General features: G+C 48.7%; 1 protein-coding gene across 1 annotated transcript; it reads left to right on the top strand.

Moving 5' to 3' along the window:
- Positions 1-243: 243 nt before the first annotated feature.
- On the top strand, positions 244-20,666 carry SCD5 (stearoyl-CoA desaturase 5). Its single transcript, XM_052682361.1, has 7 exons — positions 244-323; positions 1,707-1,735; positions 2,590-3,252; positions 12,142-12,272; positions 15,782-15,987; positions 18,378-18,610; positions 18,989-20,666. The coding sequence occupies exons 1-7, from the start codon at positions 244-246 to the stop codon at positions 19,177-19,179; spliced, it is 1,533 nt and encodes a 510-aa protein (XP_052538321.1). The 3' UTR covers positions 19,180-20,666.
- The last annotated feature ends 2,943 nt before the right edge of the window (positions 20,667-23,609 follow it).

The raw sequence follows: 23,609 nt of genomic DNA, 5'->3' as shown, positions 1-23,609 counted from the left end.
GCTCCTGAGCTGCAAGGATATGTTTATCTTTCTGTGTTGCTCGTGATAAAGCTCTACTCAACATTTACACTGAGCTATTGACATTTCAAGGAAGGGTTTTACAGGAGTTCTGAACAGATCTGTATGTATTTATTAAAAGCTGAGAGCAGAAATAATGTGGAATGGTTTAAGCCACCCTTACAGAGATGTATGTCTATACAGTCTGCAAACAAGGTGCCAATTGTTTCTTGCAGTCCCCCAAGCATGGAGATTGGCCTCTGCTGGGACACAAGCACATGCTGTGCTGTGAGAGACTGCGAGCAAGCCTTTTCTGCTTGGGTCAGGTGAGTTTCTCAGCACATGGCTTCTCCTGCAGCATGGTAGGAGCTGGCTTTAAGAATTTCCAACAAGTGTGCCATCAATTTTGGGTATCACTATGTCTAGACTAGAAACAGCAGTTGAAGGAATCAGCCAGTTGAAAAGAAAACGGCCTGTGAGAAGCAGTTCTGTATTTAAAAAAAAAAAAAAATGTGTAGAGTCTGTGCAATGTAGATTTGGCAGTGCATATTGCAAGAAATATTACAAATAATAATAATGCAAGTTATGGCTGATTCCTGTGACTTCACACTGATTATGAGTTTGTCAGGCAAAATAGCTCTGTTCCTCTGAGGGAACTAGGTTTAATCTTATTTCTAAACTGTTATTTGCTGACCTCCTAAATTTTTGTGATTGGAGAACGTGCAGCATTGAACTGGAGTTACTTTGTTTCCAAAATGTAAAAAGCCATCCAACTAATTTTCTTCCTGTTAATCTCAGATATAGATTTCTTACCAGTGTTAGAAGTAGTTTGTCTGCAGCTCTTTTTTCAGAAGGGGTTGTAGGTACCTTGCATAGAATATCCATGCACAGAATAAATCTGCTTAAGCTGGGGCTGTGCTCTGCAACTCGTGGCTGGATCACTGCATTGCCTGAGTTCAGCACAGGACTGCCTGTGAAAATCTGCTCCTCTCCTGAGAGCAGCTGAGATTAATAGCAGTTCACTGGTGCTACTGCCGTCTGTTCCTATCTTCAAGGAATGCCAAGCAATTAGCTGCCCATCTGATGTTATAAATGCAAATGGCTGGCTTCCTTTTGCAGAAGGCAATGAAGCTCTGCCAATTTACACTGCTAAAAGAATTTGGCCCCAAATAGCCCAGTTTTAATCTCGGTGAGAAGAGGTTTATACCGGCAATGTGGGTGGCTGCCTCTACTCCACGACTGCTGGTGCTGGGCTGAGTCCTTGAGCCACAGGTGGGGAGATGGTGAATCCCGTGCTGATAGCAGGAGCAGTGTTGATGTGCCCAGTGTGATGGGGGGAGTGTGGGACTGAGTTTCCAGCCCCAATTCTTTGTGTGCCAACCTGGGTGCCTGTTGCCAATTGGGGTCCTGTGGGGCACAGACAGGAGATATAGGTGTGCTTAATGCAACCCTTGCTCAAAAAAGACTGATCTGATTGAGGTTCCGATAGGCTTCAGAGCTACAAATTGGCCAGAAGTCTCATTGCAATAGCTTTTCTGGGATTGCCCTTGGGTGGCTGCTAGAAAAAAAAAAATGAGGCCAACACTGTCAATGTTTTGAGTAGCAGAAGTGTGTTGTTAGGGCAGCAGCAGCACTCAGTGGCTCCAGTTGCATCCCTGCAAACCTACTCACTTTCTTTCATTGCCACTGTCCTCTTTCTTTTTTTCCAGGTGGAGGATTCTAGAAGAATGCTTAAAATGTATCAGGGAGAAAAAAGAAGAATAAAAAAAAAGAGGGGGGGCTTTAATTATATCCTCTCTGCTGACTGCCTCAGGAGGTGTTGTTAGTAATTAATTAGCACAGCATGCTGTGTGCTCTGCACTAACAGCACTCTGGGCTTGTGTGCCACATGGCCCTGAGTAGCCAGAGGGCTCTGTGAAAGAGCATTGCCTCTACACACACTGCTGCTCATGGACACATAGAGAGAGGGCAAATGCTGGTGGTGCTGCTCTGTGGCTGGAGTGGTTGTTTCTGGGCACGGGAGTGGAGGTTCACACAATCACAGGAGTTGGAAGGGACCTCCAGAGATCCCCAGCCCAACCTCCTGCTGGAGCAGATCCCTGCAGCAGGTCACACAGGAAAGCCTCCAGGTGTTCTGAGTATCTCCAGAGAAGCAGACTCCATGACTGCACTGGGCAGCTGTTCAGTGCTTGTCACCCTCACAGGAAGCTTCTTCCTCACGTTCGTATGGAATTCCTGCATTCCAATCTGTGCCCATTGCCCCCATCCCTGCACAGAACAGAGCCTGGCCCCACCCGCATGATTCCCACCCGTTAGATATTGATAAGCACTGATCCGATCTGCTCTCAGCCTCCCTCCTGCAGGCTGTACAGCCCCAGCTCCCTCAGCCTTTCCCCATGCAAGAGGTTTTCCAGACCCCGATCATCTTTGTCGCCCTCCGCTGGACTCTGTCCAGAAGTTCCCCGTCCTTCTTGAGCTGGGGAGCCCAGAACTGGGCACAGTGCTACAGATGTGGCCTCACCGTGGCAGAGCAGAGCAGGAGGACCATCTCCTTCACACTGCTCTCCCACACTCGCACTCTTTGCAACGCAGCCAAGGATCCCCTTCCCCTCTTGGCCAACGATGCGCCCTGCCCAGCGGCAGCCCTGGGAGCCACGCGACGGCTCAGAGGGGCTCGCCCCGCTCCTGCACGGCACAAGCGGCTCCGCGCAGGGCCCCTCCTTTGCCGGGCACCAGGTGCGGTCACGGAGGAGCTCCTGCCGCCCCGCCACACCCCCGCACCCGCCGTCCCGCAGCGCGGCTCTCCGGGCGGGCCCTGCCCGTTGCCATGGCCGTCGCCACGGCCGTCGGGGACCCCTCGCGCCGGTTGGGCCCCGGCAGCGAGGCGGCGGGCGGCACCGCTGCCGGGCGGCGGCGGCCATTGGCTGTCGCTATGCGGGGCCGGCGGGCTCCCGTCCCCTCCCCTCCTCTCCCACCGCCGCGGTGCGGGAGCGCCGTGGAGAAGGAGGAGGAGAAGGAAGAAGAGGAGGAGAGGCAGCGGAGCGGAGCGGGCCGCCCGCCCGCCCCCAGGCGCCCCCCGGCCGGGCCGCCTCCCTCTCTCCTTCTCTCCCTCCCCTCAGAGCGGCGGCGAGATGGCGGCGGGCGGCGGGCAGGCCATCGTCTGGCGCAACGTGGTGCTGATGGGGCTGCTGCACCTGGGCGCCGTGTACGCGCTCAGCCTGGTGCCGCGGGCGCAGCTGCTCACCCTGCTGTGGGGTGAGTGGGGCGGCGGGGGCGGCCGGGGCCGCGAGGTGGAGGCGGCGGCGGCGACGCCTTTGTGGGCCCTCCGCCCGTTGCTGTAGAAACGGTGGGCTCGCGTCCGTCCTTTTCTGCAGCCGGGCGGAGAGACGCGGGAAGGCTGGAGAGGCGATGCTTGGCGCGGAAGGTCCCGCGGAGAGCCAGCCCTCGGGACGCGGTTTCGCGGACGACCCCGTTTTTACTCTTCGGTCGGGAGGGGGCACGGCCATCCTTTGTCCACCGGGAGGGGGACGCACCGGGCTGCGGGGCCGGCCGGGCGAGCGCCGCGTGGCGGCGCGGCGCTGTGCGGATGCGGCCGAGAGCCGCCGCGGAGCCGGGCTGCGAGAGGAGTGCGGGCTGCGCTGGAGCCAGCGGGGAGCGCAGCGGGCTGGAGCTGCTTTGTTCGGCGCCGCGAGCGATCGGGGCTCGAGGCTGCGGCGGGCAGGTGGGCTTCCTTCTCCTGCGTCGAAACCCCCCGATTCCTCTGTGCCTTACTAGGGAGCTCCTCAGGGCAGGAGGATTGAATTACCCTCCATTCTCTAAGGTCTGTCTTTTGCTTGTCGATTTTTCCGAGGTGCTAAATAATAAACGTGTCTCGACGACTTTGTGACTTAATGCCCTTCTCGCAGATGAGAGCCTCCCGTTTCTCGACGTCGTTGTTTTAACAGGCGCCCGGCAGCAGACCACCAAGTTTTACGGGAGCTTTTATGACGGCTCTTCAGCAGGGAGTGGGCGCGCTGGCTCCAGCCGTGAGAATACAGCCCTCCTGCAGAATAGCTCCAGCAGAAGTGCGTGCTGCCACGCTGGGGTCGGGGCAGACAAAGGCAGGGTTGTTGCTGTTCAAGTTAAGGAGCAGAGCCTCGCTTGGTGGGCTGCACTGTGGTGAAGTTTGGTGGGGATGAAGAATCATTAAGGTTGGAAAAGACAGCTAAGATCACCAAGTCCGACCACCAACCCATCACCCACTGACCGTGTCCCTCCGTGCCACGTAGGCTTATGTTGGACAGGGCTGAGCATTAGAGAGTGTGAATTGAAAAGCTGCGGCCCTCACTGGATCCACACGTGGTTTTCTTTCTTATCCCAAGCTCGGCACTTGGATAGCTCACTGGTAGTCTTGCACTACCCATCTCATTGCTTTGTCCCTTGCTGCCTTACAAGCAAGCCATTAGGAGATGTGTGCTGAGTGTGGTTCCCACTGCCAGCACCAGGCATAACCCATGGCACGATGCGGGCGTTTGCCAGAAGCTCACCAGTGCTTTCCTGGCTCCTTACTTTGCCTTCTCCAGAGACATCTGTAACTAGGACAGGCGGCAGGGTGCTCTGTGCTGAGCCCACTTGGTGATTCTCAATTCACCTAAGCGGAGCTGAAATTGCCACAGTACCACCTAGGAAACAGCTGATCAAGCCAAACTGCATGCTCAGCAGGACCCATTTCCACTGGTAATTTATTGACGCTTGTCCAGCTGTACATAATAGACAATGGAAAATGCTGGCAAGTGGAGGCTCGGTCGGGTGTTTACTCGGGATTATCTGTACTACTCTGTTCCCATTGCCTCCTGCACTAACACTGGGAGCCCGTGTTACTGCTCCTCGTGCCACACACAGAGCTGCAGGATCCCCACCAGCTCTGGGTAATGCAACCAGACTGCCTGGGGAGCGCTGGGAACTGGGTTATCTTTCAAGGGATGCGTGCTTAAACTGGGTAAAACAGAGGCTTTCAGGGCCATCCCGGTGCCTCCCTGGAATTTGGTTTCTGTCCAAGCTGAACAAAAACAACAAAATTACTCATGTCAGAAATTTCCATGAGCTGGTGACTGCGTTGGCTGGGTAGCACAGCAGCTGATGGGTGCAAGCCATTGAGCAGCCCTGGCTTGTCCCACGGCACATTCCAGCACTGTGCCCAAGGTACGTCCCCTTCTCTGCATAAGGGTCTGAAATTCTGCTTTTTAGCCCTCTGATGTGGAAGCACGTAACGTAGGCCAAAAATACTAAAGAACAACAAACCAAAGCAGAGGATGAACCCATCATCTATTTTAAATCCTTTTCTTTCAGGCTGCTGAGCATTACTGGCATTCATGACTTGAAAAACTGGCACATGCGTGGCCTATCACTGCTTTAAGATAGGAGATACTCAGAAACCCATATCTTCAGGATGTGCCTCCCTGGCTGCCTGATTCCTGGGTGCACAGCTGCTGGTTCACACACTGATATGACTTGCCAGAGCCTGAGAGTAGGAGAAGAGGATGGCCTTGTGCTCTGTGGGAGGGGAGGATTCTCACCCTGTACTTGGAGGTGTTTGGGACATGTCGGTGCTATTGTGCTGGCATCCCATCTCTGGGAGGCTGAAAGGCATTGTGCTGCTGGCACAGGGTCATTGTGGTCCCCAAAGGTCTCCACAGGATCACAGCTGCTTCCTCAGTCCTTGCAGGGAGTGACCTGTGCAATGAGGCACATGTTGCTGGTGTGCACTGCAGATGCAAGTTTTATTGGGCTTGCACATTTCAGAAGGCTTGCGTATTCCTGAGTGCCATCTACTGGCTTTTGTGGTATGAACAGGTTTTGGGCATTAACCACTTCTGTGCATGCTGTGCTCGCTTACAGAAGCTCCCATTTTGTTGGAAGCTTTGTGCAGACGGCTATAAATAAGAATCCTGGCTACAAATGGGCTGTACTCAGCACCTCTGGGACCTCTCTGGAGGAAGGAAGTATAAATACTGTCTCCATTTCACAGCTATGGATTGGAGATACTTGATTAAAACTTCCACGGTCGCTTCTGCTGCCACTCTGCTGGGAGAACCCTTGGGTCCTGCAGTGGTTACGTTCAAGTGATTCCTACAGGCAAGGTTTTGGGTCAGGGAGCAGGAACTGAACACAACACCTTATCTTGCAGAGACCTCGCTGCTCCAAGGTGCCCTGGCTGAGGTGACGCTCCTGCTGCTCAGATGTTTTTCTTTTCCTAGCGTTCCTGTTCTAGCTGTTGCTGTAGGTGATTTCCCCATGTTCAGCTTTAAGCACATATATTTGTCCCCTGTCTCCATTTCATTCTTCTTCAGGAGATGCCAGCAGGCAGAGCAGTGGGAGCCACGCAGACCGGCTCATCTGTGCTCATTCTGGTCGCTGCGGTCAGAGGAGTGGCTTGCTCCTTTGGGAGGGCTGGGAAATGTCAGCTCGCCCACAGAACTTAGTATGCACCCTCATACTGCCACTGTGCCTTCCTTCCCTGCAATTACGATTGCGCTTGCAATTAACGCTGATGTTATAATTGAAGCCGAGCAATTTCTTGCAATCAGATTTTATTTTCACCATGGAGGCTAACAATAAAACATGATGCCCTGCCAGAGAGCATTCAGAATTACTGTACTGAGTAAAGCTAGGCTGATGTGAACAAGAAGGGAGAGCTGAGTGCTAGCTGCTGGCAGCAGGAATCCTGTGTGCCCCCACTGCTCCACAACAGGAGAATGGGATTTCTGGAGTGGGCTTCCACTTCATCTGGCTTCTCAGGTGATGCCCAAGAGGAGACGTGTTTTTCTGAGAGGGAGAAGAGGCTGCTGGTAGAGCAGAGGCCACAAATATAGGGCTGAGCTTGAGTTTTGGGACAGATCCTTCTAGGAGATGATGGCTTTATCTTCCACCTCGAATGTAGAGGAAGAGACCCATGTGCCTGAGTTTGCTGAGGGCTGACGGCTCAAGCAAACACTCTTTCTTTCCATCCTTGAGGAAAGAGACAAAACTGGCACTGTTGGCATTTCTAGACCACTTCAAAGCCAATGGAGCCCTAGCCAACCCGTGGATTGAGGGCAGCGGTGAGGTCATGGGGAGAGAAGTGAAATCTGCCCGTGGTTCTGTGATGACGCAGGATCCGGCTGAGCTGAGAGAGGCTACACAGAAGCACAGAAATTTCAGAGAAATCGGAGCATCTTCTAGCCTTCTCTTTTGATCTAAAAATACAAGCTGTTCAACATCTTAAGGCAATCTACCATTGCTGGTGAGTTCAGGGAATCTGCATGTGCTTCCTGGGGGAATTTCAGCATTCTCTGGAATTCTCGCTGTGATCTGCAATTTCCACTGCTCTGTTGGCTTTTTTTTAACGTCACTTTGGCCTCAGTTGTCAAAGTGAACATTTCTGCTATTCCAACCGGAATAAAGTCTTTTGTATACTCAGCCAAAAGGGCTGGCTCTGGGGAACGTTCCTGAAAGTGCATACGTGAGCATGTGTGCTGAAGCAGGGGCAGACTGGATTTCCCAGGCTGGTGACGGCGAGCTCGGGAGGCTATGACAGATGGCTTGTCCTGGAGCACCACAGTCAAACTAGTCTTCTTTGCAGCTCCAAACTCTGCCTCCCCACATCCATTCAATATGTTTCATCTCCTCTCTTTCTCTCCCAGTTCCATTTAGAGCAGCTCAGAAAATGCGTAGATCTAATTTTAGATGAACCCGCTCCTGCCCTGAGATTTCACACGATTGCTCTTCACATGATTGCACGGCTCCCCCGAGTGCTGGCGCGCGCTGTGCAGCGGGTGACTCGGGGAAATGGTTCTTTTTAATTCTGGGTTGTTGGTTTGAATCCAGCCTGAGGTGCTCCTGGTGCCAGCCTTTGATAGTTAGCAGGGCTCAGCCAACAGTGGGGTGGCCATTCGGCCGCGTCTGCCAGCAGAGACCCTGGGGCCAGAGCACCGACTCAGTGTTTTTTTCTTGGCAGGGCCCACGGTGTGAGGTTTGCCTCCTTAGTAAATGCAGTTCCAGGTCAGGAGAGCAGGGTTCCTTCAGTGTCTCCGGTGGAAAAGAAGTTAGGCCACCGCTGAATATCAGGGCAACGCTTTCTGAGTTTGGACAGGTTAGGTGGTATCATGAATTAGTCCTAAATCTACCAGTGAACAACAGCAAAAAACCCATAAACGAGGAATGGAACGCGGATGCAGATGCAATTTAATTTTTAGAAAAATCCTGGCTGTCAGGTACAGTGGTGTTGCATATTTATGGTGATCAGTCAGCTTTGCAATGCTGAGTTTGTGCTTGAGCAACTTACTGTTTGTGTTTTTCACGCAGATCTTGTAGCCTGATGGAAGACCTTGAGTTTTATGCATTCAATTATTAAAAATGCCCTAGCAAGCAGTTTTGCTGTGGCTGAATAAGCAGAGGTAAATGTCAGCGTGTAACCTCACAAATGTTGCGTGTCCATCCCTGTTAGTTTAAGCCCTCAAATTGTTATGTACTTTAACGAGTCAAGTTATCAAAAGCCAAAAAGAGGGAAAAAAAGAAATAAGGGAAAGAAACATTAAGAAGTGCCTCTTGCCTGCTCCTTTGGGCCCCTTTGCTATCTGCCCACTGCGTTTGGCATTAACACGACCACAGCAAGCAGCACGGCTGCTGTCTTCCTCTGAAAAGCGACCGCTGCACATTAAAGCACATTCAGATATTGACAGTCACACCACTGTAGATGTGCAATCGATTTTGTCTCGCAACTGATATTTTCATATCTGCTGCTGGGTCCCTCAGAGATGATTGCAATTGGCACCATAACTGGGCTATGTTTGACCTTGGCAACGTGTGGCTGGTTGCTAGCTGATAGTAGTGGCTTCTTGAAACGGCTACTTTGGAAGCATGCCAGGAGCCAGCATTGTCTGTTCAGGTGTGCAGAGTGCAACCAGTGCCCAGTGCATTTCTGGCTTTGGTTGGTCTGCTGCTGTTACAATCAGGTAAGGGTCAAAAGCCGTCCAGAATCCACTGGTTTCACTAATAGGTATCACATCTTCAATGTGCATTGAGGAAAAAAACAAAACAAAACAAAACAAAGGTTCAAATTTTGATGTTTGGCATGTAACAAAGTTTAATATACCTGAGGGAGAGATCTGCACTGATTTAAGCAACTATGTAGAGTAAGGAATGATTTTCTGATGCCTCTGAAGTTGCCACAGACTGTGGCAGTATCTCCCTATACCCTTGCAAGAGGTTGGCCCTGCAGACACACATTTTCATTGGAGTTTGGCACTTGGTGCAATAAGTGTTTCTGGAAATCCATCCATGGGGATGATGAGCTGTTCTGAAAAAGCTGGCTCAAATGTTCTATGCTGCCAGTCTCCCATCCCATCCATTTTTAAACGATGTGCCTGGTGTAGTTTGCAGTGCTTCTCTCCAGCTGTGAGATGATACCCCTGTGCCTGCTGTTCAACATCACACTGATGTCTCACTGCCCTATCGTGTTGCAAGCTCAGAATATTTTATGTGCTGTTGGTGATCTTCCTGGCAGGCACCTGCTTCCCCAAGTGTCACATCCTCACTGCAGATCCCTGTCTGTTCTCACGGCCCTAAGCTTCATTACTTTGCTTTTTCTATACAGGCAGATTCTCGTTTTGAGCTATGCTTTCCCTGTTTCTGCACGGATCCTTTTGTGTTTCTTAGCTCTCTCACTGTTGCTCCAAATTTAGCATCATCTGCAGTTATAATTAATACGCTGTTTGCCTTTGTTTCAGGTCATTAATAAGCATGTTGGATAAAAATCTTCTGCCTATTGATTCTGGCGCATTCCCATAAATAGCAGCTGTGCACAGGCACTGTGCGCTTGGAGCCTAGCAACCCACCAGCTGCCTGTGTGCACAGTGCACGAACCTCCGCTCCTTTCTCTCCAGCATCCTCTCCACAGCCCCATGCACACGTTCTCTCCCTTGTCCTTGCACACCAGTTCGTTTGTTTGATCCGTTTCCCCTCATCCTCAGGGTCCCCTCTGAAATGCTTCTCCTTCTGCTTCGCATCATGCATTTGCCCAACAGGACTTGTCTGCTCTGGCCACTGAACTCCTGAGTATATTTTTTTTCCTAGGGATGCTTCAGCCCTCAGCCTTTATTTTAGGAAGATTCTCGCTGTTACAATTCCTCCTTTGAAAAACCGAAAAACAAACAGCATTGCTTTGCCAGGAAAAGATCCCCTCGGCGTGTATTAAAGAAGACCTAGTGAGCTATTCCTCTTGATGATCCTTCTGTCTCCATTAACAGTATGGTCGAAAATAGGATTCAAATTCAAGATGCTCCTTAAATACCACCCCCCTGCAAGGAAGAGACAGGTGAACGAAGAGGATTTCAGCCCCTAGGACTAGCATGAGGTTGACCAGCATAAAACGTACGGGCAATATGTTTGTTTGATGATTCAGCCTTAATATTTTTATGTTGCTGGGATAATGTCAGTGTTGGATGTGTCACCGAACTGTTCCCGCAATTACAGTCATTTGAGCAGTTTGGAAGGCCTTTTTTAACGATGTTTCTGCCACGTTCTTGCTTCATCAGCCTGCTACAGCTCAATATCACATACAGAAGATGGCAGGGTAGGTTTCCCCTCTCTGTGTAAGAGGAGTCCGTGTCCTCGCAGTGACAGAGCAAAGTATGAGAACAGCGAGACTGCAGGGGAAACAAGTGCAAGGTAGCTGCAGTGCCAGCATTGTTACTGATCTGACAGTTGTAAAACAAAATGTGTAAATAACATGCATGTTACGGTTTTTGGTTCATTTGTGTGTTCTCTTCAGGAAGCAAGCAGGAGTCTGAATTTGGTGATAGACTTTTCATGTTGGATGAACCTGCACATATGAGCCTTTTCCAGGAGTAGCAGAAATGCTGCAGCCTGATGAAAAGGGAAGTGGCCCCTCACCGATGGAGCAGGTTTTGGAGATGTTTTGTCATTGTTAGGATCATTCTGACTCCGTTTGTATGCTGCATTTGTGAGAAAGACTTTGGTTTCCCTTTTTGTTCCAGGAACTCTTTAGGTATTAAAAAATAGGTATGTTTTCATAGAATAGAATCACAGACTCACCAACGTTGGAAAAGACCTACAAGACCATCCAGTCCAACCATCCACCTATCGCTGGTAGTTCTCACTGAACCATGTCTCTCAACACAACATCTAAACGTTCCTTGAATACCAGGGTCTTGGTTCAAGCAGCCTGTGTGTTTGAGGTGGCAGGAGGCCCTGGCTAAACAGCACATCACCTTACACCGTGCAAACACATTTCAGGTTGTCCTGTGATGTTCCTGTTGTTTGAATCCACTTTTTTTATTTATTTTCTCAATTGTACACTTGTTAAGTGAGCATGTATTCTTAAGACACAGTATGAGAAATCAGTGCTTCCCTACGGGAGGGAGACATGAGAGTCTGTTATCATGACAGCTGGACAGCTGAAATGGGAGCCGCTGGAGTGGCCTGGTTTGTTTGGGGCCGTACAGTACGTCCCTCCTTGCTGTCCCACATGTGTGCCAGGCAGTGTCCAGCTGCAGCTAGAGCACGGTGCCTATGGAAAAGAGCCACTTCCTTGCTGTGTTGGCTATCTGAAAAAATGCTCAAAACAAGTTTGCTCGGCCAATCATTAATCAATCTGTAATTACAGAAAGGAAAGGCAGTTCCTGAAGCTGAAAGAGACTGTGAATGCGGAGATGCCTGGTGCCTTTATAGTACTGATTCATAAGCTCACAATGGTGAGAGAAGTTTTTATTGTAGGAACTCTTGACACTGTTTGTATTTTCAGGAATGGGAAGTGATGCTAATCAGGTAGCAGATGAGACTCGAGCAAAGACCTGTCTGGATGAGGCTGGCACTGTCATTGCCACTTTTCTGAGATGCATTCTGAGATGCAAATGCATCACAGCACAGTGCTTTGTTGCTGCCAGACTCCCCTGAACAACACGCTGGCAAATTGGGAAGGGGATGAGAGAAGGAATACTGCATCCCCAGGGCCGCTGTGCAGTGTTGGGCTGATGTCCTTACCTCATCTCCAGACCCTTCCCAGAGGCATCATGGGCAAGCAGGGACAAGAATCAACTTTAAGACAAAGAAAGCAAAAATAAAAAAGCTGGGCCCTGGCACACCTTGTGTTTTGTTTTCTTTCAGCATATTTCTGTTTCCTGATGACAGCCTTGGGCGTGACGGCTGGTGCACATCGCTTGTGGAGCCACCGTTCATACAAAGCCAAGCTGCCTCTGCGGATCTTCCTGGCTGCAGCTAACTCCATGGCCTTCCAGGTGGGATTGTGGTTGCCTGTCCTCATTCTTTGCCTCCAGGCAGCTTTATCTCCTGTATGGGGATCACTTCAGCTTACAGATAGCAAAATTGAAAATATATCGATCAGCAGGAAGACACTGATGATGCACAATGCTGGCCTAGGGGACACAGAGGTCCTTTCACCACCCACACAGCGTCGCTTAAGAGGCAGCCCAGGAGCAATGGTTCCTTAAGGATCAAGTTGAACATGCGTCGATCAGGGGCTCTCCTAACCCAGGCCAGGCCGCGCGCTTCAGAGGGCAACACAGAAGCTTGTGTAAGGGCCAACCTCGTGCAGATATGTTGGCATAATCAGGTTTCTTTGTCTAGCCAGGCTTTGAGGGGTTTTCACATGCCCAGAAAGGAGAGCAGACGTCCTTTCTCACCATTGTCATTTCTCTGTTTGATGCAGCACTTCTCAACGGTAGAATTTAAATACGTTACCAAGAAGTGTTTTTTGAGCTCTGTAATTCCTAATATGCAGTCTTAGACTTCAAAATCTTTCTGTAACACTCAGGTGGTTGTAGGAGGTAGCCCAGAGCCAGGATAATGTGATGTGAATTTAGTTGCTCCTTTGGCTGTTCAAAAGAGTTATATACATCTGTGCTAACATTACACTTATCTGGCTTGGCTGCCATTATCCCCTGTACCACATGTGTGCAGTGCCCTGAGTTTTCAGCGTTTTCCTTTCAGTGGATAAAGCAAGGGTGAATAGTCTTTGATTTATCTTTCTAAGGTGGAGAATATCAATCTTGTTGGTTTCTTTGCACATTACAAAGAGCTTTTGTTTGAATATAGGGATATGTCCCATTTTACTGTGATTCCCACCTTAATTCTGAGCCGTATTCCTGCTGCTTTGTGGTGCTTTGTTATTTCAGAGGTTTACAAAGCCTTTGCTCACTATGTTCAACAACCACTTTGAGTTATGAGCAACCCCCTGGTACTGTCCTCCTGTTTTATTGCACGTCGTACCTTTCCTGTGTAGTTCGAATGAGTGTGTCATGCTGAATTGCCACAAGCCTCATCATTGCTTCTCGCTATGGTTGTGATATGATTTTGAGGCAGTGAAGTACTTAAAAGCACCTCCAAGCTACTTTTGTGCAGCTTTGTATCAGAAGGAAAACAAAAGGCCAAACCACGCACTCTAAATTTTAAATAGACTGAAGCCTCCTCCTAACTATCATAACATCCATTGCCTTCCCCACCACAAACAGGCCCTGTTGGCTTTGGGAGGAAGAGGTAGCTTTGAGGATACTTGCAGCATACCTGGATGCTGCCTTCTTGAAGGACCGGAGCAACTCTTCTGCACAGCGATGACTTCATGGTGCATGAGGGTATGGGTGTGACATGCTGCATGTCCTCTGAAACACCATCAGATGCAGCAGTGTTTGCCCTGCTGCCTACTGCATTTTTCACCATTTCTTTGTTACGCATCCCAGTTTGTCATGCGTTGGTCTGCAAGATGACGAAGGGATCTGCTAATGAAACCTCTTGTCTGCATCACTGTCACTGCACGATGCTGACATTCTGCTTTGGTGAGGATTTCACTCCTGTGTTTACCTGAAACTTCATCAAGAGTGACACATTCCTGAAAAATGGTTGCTATTAATCACTCTCATTTACATGCACAATGCTGCACTTTTGGGTGTATGTATTGCCAACAGTTCTGGCCTCTGGCCTGTATTTCCTCTTAGCCTTTGTGTTTTTTAATTAGATGCAGTTCAGTTGTTTCACAGCTTTCCAGTCCTTTCATCTGGGGAATCACATTTTTGTCGACCCTGCAGGTGTTTTCTGCGGTGTGAGAAGCCAAGTTAATTTCTCACAGTATCGTTATCATTGCTTTGACCTGGTTACCTGTTGTGCCACACATAGTTCTATTAAGCATTCCTGTGGCAAACTGCTCAGTAATTCCAGTTGAAAGATCATTTCTCATTAAGAAAGAGGACCCCTCCTAAGTGTGTTTCTTGCATAGCCTTGTTTTGTTTTTAAATGACTTGATCTTAGCATTTTGTAGTCTTATGGATACTCCCACTGAGGACTAAATCTGCCACTTGAAGCATTGCAGAGGCTTGTATTCCCTTTCATTTCTCTGTAGGAGAAAGAAAAAAAAAATGGCAGCAAGGTAAAAATCTGCTCTTGTTTAGGAGCTCGGTGATCTTGTTTGGTTTGCTTAGCTCCACTTGGTTTGCTTTCCCGTGCAATGGGCTTTTGTTCCTCATTTGTCTCCTGTGGGCTCTCTTAAAGATCACCGTTGCAATGCTGAGATTGAACTCTGACACATTTGAACCAAATTCTTTAGTTTCTATTTGCAGTCATTCCTGGAGTTCAGCAGCACAGGTGGCCTCTGTACATTCTCTCAAATGTTGGTAGCTGAGAGAAAGGAATGATCTGTTACACCTTGAGCACAGAGCTTTTGTTTCACTGAATACAGACCTTCACAGTTGTTAGCTCAGGCGTACTGTGTCCTCGAGTGTATCCTCTGTCTTGCCAGCTGCTGCTTTGTGGTTCTTGACAGACACCACAGATGGCTTCCTCGGTTCTGCTGGGACCAAAGCTGCTGTAGTTGGTGGTTGTGGGTGCTACTGCTGTTCCTAGAAGCAACCCAAGCCTTTCCTTCTTTTGGTATTACTGTCTGGAACCCTCTTTGGCTGTGCAAAGACAGAAAGAGCAGAGAGATGGGCACTCAGCTAAGCATTCTCTGATTCAAGCTCACACTGTTGTATATTCAGGCACTAACTTTTTTTTTTTTAAATACTTTGGTACTATGAATTCACAGGTGAGTGCGTGGCCTGAGTCTTCCAGAGGTTTCCTTGTGATAATAGCAATAGCTCAGCAGTGCTGCAGAAACAAGTCTAGCACAGGCAAACTGGGTGGATGAAATCTCTTCAGTCAAGTAAACTTGGAAAGCCTTGCTTCAGTTCTGAAATTGCCATCCACCCTTTTCTCCCTGCCATCCCCTCAGTGCCACTTGCAGTCCCCGAGGAATTCAGTGGCTTGAACCTGCTGACAGTTTGAGCAGAAGCAGGACTGAACTTAATTTGTATCTGATCTGCATTCAACACTGAGCTGCTCTTGTGGGCCTGAGACTCTTATTCCAGCCTGGCTGCAAATTGAAGACTTGTTTCCCAAAAAGTAGGTACGTTTCATTTGATGTCTCAGCCTTCTACACATCCCTGCAGACAAAAGAGTAACTTAAATGCCAGTTTTAATTGTGAGAGATTCATCCCTCAGAACAGCTGAGCACGCTCAGATGCTGTGTAGGTTAGCAGAAGGCACATGAAGCATTCCACAAGTTCTGTCCCATTTTCTGTGCTGTTTTTCTCCCTGGAGGGTGTCAGTGATAACCAGCCACAACCTTGAGTCACCAAGTGTTTTTGAAGAACACCCGTGGATGTCTGATTGTCGTTCCCATGTGGGGAAGGAACCGTGGTGGTTCTGCAGGAGCAGTGCCCAGGCTTCCTGCTCTCACCCCCCCGTGCTCTCTCTGCAGAATGACATCTACGAGTGGAGCCGAGACCACCGTGTGCACCACAAGTACTCGGAGACAGATGCAGACCCACACAATGCCCGCCGTGGCTTCTTCTTCTCCCACATCGGCTGGCTGTTCGTGCGCAAGCACAAAGACGTCATAGAAAAGGGAAGAAAGCTGGATTTCACTGATCTTCTGGATGACCCCGTTGTCAGATTCCAAAGAAAGTAAGTGGGAGTGTGTGGCCATCTTGTGGTGCTCGATGGAGGGGTCTTGACATGTCGCAGTGGCTTCTTCCTTGTTGGAACCTTTTCCCTTTGTCCCCTGTGAGGTCTCTGCCACCCTGATGTCAGGCAGTAAGGCTGCCATCCCTCTGCCTGATACTGTGGCCATGCGCCTGATGCTCACAGCCTGTTTTGCCTAGCTTTGCTACGCAGGCAGCGTGCCCTGTTCTCATCTTTCTCCAAAATCCAGGGCTCGATGGGAAAACAGCCACAGCAGAAGCTGCTGGGCTCTTGGTTTTCTGCTTTCATCATTGCAGTAGAAGCTGTAATCGTAACCTGCCTAAATGCAAAAGCGCACTTCTGACTGCAAACTCACCTTTGGCAATGGTGGGCCAGCTCAACTGGCTTCCTCTCTCGGGACTGTTATCCATTACAGGATTATTTGTCTCCCATGAGACTGAGTTCAAATTGCTTACGCAATCTGTGAGAGGTGGGAATTGAGCAGCATGCTGTGTCCTCCTCATGAGTAACTGCAGAGTGGGCAGAAATGGAAGATGCTCCCCGCCAGCAAGCATTTGGTATAGGTGCTCTGCAGACCACATATACCCATTTCCAAGCATTTTCTGAATAAGGGAGGCATTTGGTTGAGTTCTGCAATCTGTGTTGCCTCTGCATTAGAGTAAGCTGTGCGCCAGCAGAATCTCCCCTTCCTCAGAGGAACTGCAAGAGGGAGGAACTGATTACCCTCCACTTTCTGTCACTTCTATTGGCTCAGTCAGCAGTGGGTGTTTGCAAAGGCTCCTTCACAGTTTGCAGCAGCACCTCTTGGCTGTGTTGATGCCTTTGCCAAGATGACAGCATCCTGTGGGAAGCAGGCTCTGCTGCCTTGGTTGTGCTGCAGACTTTGTGTAGTGATGGTGTAGGTTTTGTGCAGCAAAGTTTTAGCAAATGCCTGTTCTTGGGATTTGAATTCAGGACTTGGGAGATTACTGACAAGTGCTGAACGTTGGGGTTTTTACTCTGGTTTTGGGCCTTGGCTCTTCATCCTCAGCATTACCTGCTGCTTCAGGGTTTGGAGATCTCTTTGTGTCTGGAAAATGTAAAATGTGACTGCAGATAGCTGGAACTTTCTGTGCTGCACTGCTCCTTCCCCAGCTGTAATATGCAGTACCTGGATCATCCTCTGGCTGCCCATGTAGGAGTTGGCACAGTTTTCGTGCTGGCAGAGCTGGGACATGCTCTGTTGCATGTACATTCTTTTTTTTTTTTTCCTCTCATCCAAGACTTTCACTTAGTCTTCTCAGTCATGGCAGCAGTCCATGAAAGTTCCTACATTCCTCATAGACTACTGAGAGCCCTGACAGCCACACAAAGGCAGAGACCAAAAAGTCGCCCTGGTCGCTGCCACACAGCTGCTTTCTGCAGAGGAGGTGACTCTTCTGACACAGAGCCGGAGGCATGCCGGCCTGGTTGCTGGCTTTGTGCTCCTCCATGGCAAAGGCTTTTGTTGCTGTGAACTGCTAGGCTGTCTGTCTTCCAAGGCTGGGGAGAATGGCATGGCAGGACAGCCTTTCTGAAATGGAAAGCTGATTGCTAGCTTGCTAATAGCAGGTTGCTTGCTGTAAGCATTTCTGAGTGTTGTTTGGAAACAGTATTAATGATGCTAAAATCTGTCTTGAAAGGTAAAAATAGGGATCACTAGCAGTCCTTTCCCTGACACTGTTCCTGATACATCAGCGTGGTTTCTCTTAGAAAAAACAAGCACCTTAAGCTCCAAAGAACTGGGTACAGCTAAGAGCTGCTGAGATAGAATTTCAGTTTGACATGTAAAAACAGGTTTTTAGGTCAAGCCTTTTCCTCCATTCTTGAATTTTGTTCTGGATTAGCAGCATTTTTTTTTTTTTCTGGCATTTGTCCATAGTATCATAATAGTCATGATTGTCCCTTACCTAGCACTTTCCAACCCCCACATCTTCTAGTGTCTTTCAGTGCAGGTGAGTAGGTGAGTACTCACCCCACTGACTTTAGAGAGGACAGGAATGACTACAACCATCCCTTGTAGCTCTCAGTAGCTGCTTATGGTACCGAGTGCTCGCCAAGGCTTTGCACACTCAGTAGATGTGGAGGTTTTGGGTTTAGAGTATGCCAGCGTGGCCAGGATTGTCACAACAGATAAATGCTCTGACATTTGTCATGTCAAGAGACAGGTGACTTGGCTGGAACGATCTGATTCAAACCTAAAACCCCACCAGCAGGAAGCAGTCCCTCTGCATCCCCTTGGCTCCAGTCATGTTCTTCTGCACTACAACCATCAGCCAACTGTTCGTACAGGCACTTGCCTTACCCTGCCATCATTCCTACTACAGCACTGATGTCTTTTTGTTTCTTTCTAGGTACTACAAGAGTTCGGTCGTGCTGATGTGCTTTGTGATCCCCACCGTTGTGCCATGGTACCTCTGGGGCGAGAGTCTGTGGAACGCCTACTTCCTCGCCTCCATCCTCCGCTACACCATATCCCTCAACGTCACCTGGCTGGTCAACAGCGCCGCTCACATGTACGGCAACCGCCCTTACGACAAGTACATCAATCCCAGGCAGAACACCTTTGTCACTCTGGGAGCCATTGGTAGGTGTTGCAGGCCTAGGTAGAGGCTTGCAAACTGAGAGCAAATTCTGTTCTGCTGCACCTCGGTTGGGGTTTGTGGGCACCTGCAATTAGCCGCCGCTTTGAGGTAGGGCTTGGAGGAGGCAGCATGTGCTGGAAGAAAACTCCATTGTTCTGCTAAAAGTGGACTCTGCTATTTGATGGGTTGCCAGTCGCCCCTCTTGAAGCTGTTGTGGCCAGGCAGGGAAAATCAAAAGTGCTGAAATGGGACCAGTTGTGGGTGTGCCCCAGAGATCAGACAGAGGTGCAGCATAATGTGCAGTGGGGTCACGGCTTTGGGTTCCTGAGTTCCTTAGTGTGCCAGCCGTGCAGTCTCCTAACACCTTCTCTCTTTCCCAGGTGAGGGTTTCCACAATTACCACCACACTTTCCCCTTCGACTACTCAGCCAGCGAGCTGGGCCTGAAGTTCAACCCCACCACCTGGTTCATTGACTTCATGTTTTGGTTGGGGCTGGTCACTGACCGGAAACAAGCTCCAAAGGAGATGATCCAGGCACGCAAGGAAAGGACTGGAGATGGCAGTGCTTGAAGAGTAATGCTTCTCTGTGCGTCAGCACCGTCGCACGCTGCTCAGAGTTATTTTCCTCTGGGTAAAATTAGTTTTTTTCAGATGGGTTGAATTTATTCCACAGGAATAGATTCGGCTCTGACTTTTCTTCCTTATTAGCTGTCTTATGTCCAAACTTCAGACTATTAAACGTCAAAATGTTCTATATTATTTAATATTAGAGTTAAACTAATTTTAGTCACTGTAGATTATGTCTGAAATACGTTGTAATTTGCTTGTTCATGGTTAAACGTTGCAGTTTGGAGGAACTAATTATCCTTTCAAAGTGCAGTTAGGGGAGAATTTGTTTCTACTATTAATCAAACATGCTTTTGAGACGTGTTTCTGGGAGGGGACAGGGCAGGACAGGGCACAATGTGCTGTTCCAGCTACAAACCGATGGTAAGGAACAGGAAGAGCACCAAGAAAAACAGGATGTCAAAGGGGAGAAATCAGCCTAAAATTAGTCAGCTGTTAGTTTGAAAATCTGCTTTCTTCTTTTTGTTAGCCCTGTTAGCCAAACCGACGCACCGCTGTCTTTGCTAAATATGAAAACCATTTACTGCTGAGCAGGCTTTTGTGTTGAAGATACAGGCCAAAATAAAACTGACGCTATGTTGAGATGATTCCTTTGTTGTTGCACACACATTGTAATTTGTAAAGATATAGAGCTCAACAGTGTCTTAAACCAAAAGAAGCTTCAGTTTCGATGTTTGGAGACCTGAGTTATATTCTAACCAGTCATGGCCATGAATGCATGCATATTGTAGCTCCTTTTGCACAAGAGGCCGCTAACATTTTTTTTTTCTGCCTCTGACTTGTGGGTCTTTGAAAACTGACCTTTATCAAAGTCAGAGTCTCTATTAAAATTTCAGCTGCATGCAACATCTATGGGTTTCTGAGCAAAATATAAAGACAGTTATGTAGCTTCTGAACTAAATGGTTGCCTTGTTTAAAAAGGAAAAAAAAAAAAAAGGAAAAAAAAAAGGAAAAAAAAAAAAAAAAAAGCATGCGGAGTTAATGGAACATACAGCCCTTAGTGTTAGATGTTAGCCAGTGCAGGAGAAAGGCTTCGTACTGTCAGCACTGGAGCACTTTTGAAGATAGAGGGCATGATTCTCATTTATAAAGCAGTCGCCGCCTTACGCCTCGCTAGGGGGTGCTCGATTCAGGCTGCTCGGCCCCATGCCTGGAGCACGGCAGTGGCTCAAGGTAAGTGAGACTCAGCCCAGGTATTTTCAGGAAAGATGTAGAGTTTAAAAAAAGAAAAAGAAAAAAAAAATACAGCAACAAAACCACAGTTAAAAATCGATTCTTTTTTTTTTCTTGTTTCTTGTTTTTCAAATGTTGCCATATGATATAAGAGTTGTCTTTATTCTGTATTTCATCCAGCAGGTGTTTTAACAGTGTTAATTTGCCATTAATGATGTTAAACTCTTGAGTGTTTTACAATAAACAGTTATGAATTAGTCCGGCCATTGCGTTTTGTTTGGAAACGCCTCCAGCAGCAAAGGGCTGAGTTTGTCATTTGTCAGTACAGCACTGTTACACTTTGTGTTTCCAGCTATTCTATTAGAGCAGAGCATCTGCAGGTATCTACCCCCTTCGTGTGTGTGTGTTCCTCCTCAGTGGAAGGGGACTGTTATCAAACAGAAGGGCACCACGAGATTGGATTGCTTCCTTGTTCCCGATGCAATTTGCTGAAAGGCCTGGGCTGTGCCAGAAGTGTGTGCCTCAGAGTGTATCTACCTGCATCTGTGGCCCTTGGCACACACAGGAATTGCACATGTGACGGGAGGCGTCTCACTGCTGCCCTGTGCAGAAAGCTAGGAAGTTTCCTACCTACTGCTTGGAAGCGTAGGAGTGTCAGGAGCATTGCTTCTCTCTCTGAGTTTGATGGGCTGCAAAAATCATTGATCACTGATGCTGGAGACAGGCTTGGAGGTGATGTTTGAATGTAGGAGCGAAGCAGGGAAGATATAAATGCATCTTACTGGTTCTTCCTTCGTTTTGTCTATGTAGTTTCCTGTCTGGAGAACTGCAGTGAAAGCACTTTGCAGCTGCTTACATACACATCTTCCTGCTGATCTTTGTCACACTGTAGATCCCTTTTTTTTCTTCTTTTTTTTTTTGTACTGCTATTACTTGGACTTCTCGAAGCTGATTCCTGTAAGTTCCTGTGCTGTAAGAAAAGAACAACAACCGGCCCCACAAAGTGAGGCTGGCTGTTCTCAGCCTGACCACTTGAGATTTTAACAAGGTAACAGCTGTTTTCCTTGTAGGTGTGCTTGAAGCCACGCCAGTTCCAGTGGGACTCAGGGATTTGAGACCTTGGAACTGTTTGCAGTTTAGCTGTGATTTTGAAAAACAAAGGTAAGCCATCATTTGGAAATGTAAAGATCCTCTATCAAATGCCTTAGGCATGAGCTTGTAACTTCCTCAGCTCTACTTTCACTACATGGTGGAGCCAGTAAAAAAAAAATATCATTTATCCTTTGCAGGAAAAAATGATGTTTCCCAAGTAAACGTCTCAAATGTGAGTAGAACTCAGGTACCTCCCTGGTATGGAAACAATCTTGGCTGCATTCTTCCGTGTGGTCTCCCTCAGTATGTGGGGTTGCAGGACTGTAGCTTCATACAGTGCAGCAGGGAAGCTGTGGAGTGTCGTTAAGGCAGGAACAGCATGTGCTGCTTTCCTCTTCAGGAGTGTTTTTGTGTTGAGAGTTTCAAGGCTGTGGGCTGTCACATTCAGCAGAGGCTGAGGACAAGAGGAAATGGTTTTAAACTAAGACACGGGAGGTTTAGATTAGGCATTAGGAGGAAGTTTTTCACACAAAGGTGGTGATGCACTGGAACAGGTTGCCAAGGAGGATGCCCCATCCTTGGAGGCATTCAAGGCCAGGCTGGATGTGGGTCTGAGCAGCCTGGTCTGGTGGTTGGTGACCCTGTCCATGGCAGGGGTGTTGAAATACGATGATCACTGTGGTCCTTTTCAACCCAGGCTATTCTATGATTTTATGATTTTTGCCAGAATAGGTGAGGCTCTGAGAAAATGTAATGTTGATTCAGATATCATTTGTTCCTTCCCACAGAAGAAACCCCCAAGCAGGTCTTCTCCTTTGTGTCCTGAGTAAGCTCAGATAAACACTCTGCATGGGCTGGGACTTGGAACGTAATTAAAGGAGAGCTTCTGTTGTAACTTCCAATGTGTAGTTGGTTACACAAATATTGATGAAATCCCATTAGGGCTGTGGTGTAACACCATGGTCAGGGTACAGAACCAAGCACAACTGGAACAAAGCTGAGGTTGTGGCTGCTGATTACAGCGGAGCTTCCAGGCTCTGTTTCACCCCATCTGCACTTCTGTTGGGTGTATGGGCTCTGCTACGTTCAGACAATCCCCTGGAAAAGGGGGTGAACAGAAGCAAAAACCCCCTGGTGTCAAAGTTGCGCCTGGAAACAGGTTCAGCGGAGAGCATGAGCTCCACAGCTAAGAAATTCATCAGGGTTCACTTAACAGCTTCTGAAAGGAAGCCAAGTGGAGCAGAAAGCTCATGTGTGAACTCCTGCCCTGCAGCCCTGCTGCTGTGCTGGGGAAAGCCAGAGGCAATCCTGCAGTGTGCCATGGGGTGCTGGGCACTGTGCCATGGTCCTGCACAGTGCTGAGACGCAGAACTCCAGCACAGGTGCCTTGTGTGGGCAGTGGATGTGTGGGCAGGATGTGTGTCTGCTACTGGGGCTCAGCGGTTGATTTTCAGGCGGGGCAATATTTGTGTCCCTATCTCACCCTGCAGCTTGTGCCAAGCAAATGCATTCCCCCTGGCTTAGGCTGATAATTTCTTGGATCCAGAAACTATCAGCTAACCTTCCTGAAAACCAGCCCATCAGATGGGAAATGTGCTCTGGCCTTTGGTATTAAAGCAGGCGGTTGGGAAGGAGGATCCTAGGAATAAGCCACTCTTCTGAAAGGTCAGTGTCCATTGGAGCCCCGACCATGCTGTCAGTGCAGTGATGTCACTACAGGCTTCAGTCAGCTGATCTGGGGTGTTTACATCCTGGAGGGCTCTTGTGCAGGGATTTGTGAAGGTTGATGATGTATCAATTGCCACGTTGCCTCAAAACACGCTCAGGTTGGACCTCAATATTTTTGCTCCTGGGCTGTTCTGTAGCTGTACTATCACACAAAAGGGTCTCACAGGAAGTTATGGGGCTCCTTTTCTCAACCTCTAGGAATCAAGGTCTAATTTTCCTTAGGATCTTCCTTTGATGTAGAGGCAGTAGAGGAGCTGTTTGCTCCTCCACATAAGCCCAAGTGCCTACCTGCCACCACAGCACGGATTCAGCAGTGCCCAGTCCCTGAGCTGGAACCCCAGGCTTCCACAGCTGCACACATAGCAACTGCAGCCTCACTA

The sequence above is a fragment of the Tympanuchus pallidicinctus genome, unplaced genomic scaffold, assembly GCF_026119805.1.
Source record: "Tympanuchus pallidicinctus isolate F22 unplaced genomic scaffold, pur_lepc_1.0 scaffold2, whole genome shotgun sequence".
Classification (NCBI taxonomy): domain Eukaryota; kingdom Metazoa; phylum Chordata; class Aves; order Galliformes; family Phasianidae; genus Tympanuchus; species Tympanuchus pallidicinctus.
Note: the sequence above shows the minus strand (reverse complement) of the source record. Positions and strands in the feature narration are given on the sequence as shown.

What these genes read in the sequence shown, in the direction of transcription:
- SCD5 (XM_052682361.1), top strand. Translation starts at nt 244, where the DNA reads ATGGAGATTGGCCTCTGCTGGGACACAAGCACATGCTGTGCTGTGAGA. An exon ending in GCCTTTTCTGCTTGGGTCAG is followed by an intron (nt 324 to 1,706) that starts GTGAGTTTCTCA and finishes CTTTTTTTCCAG; the next exon opens with GTGGAGGATTCTAGAAGAAT. An exon ending in TGTCACTCTGGGAGCCATTG is followed by an intron (nt 18,611 to 18,988) that starts GTAGGTGTTGCA and finishes TCTCTTTCCCAG; the next exon opens with GTGAGGGTTTCCACAATTAC.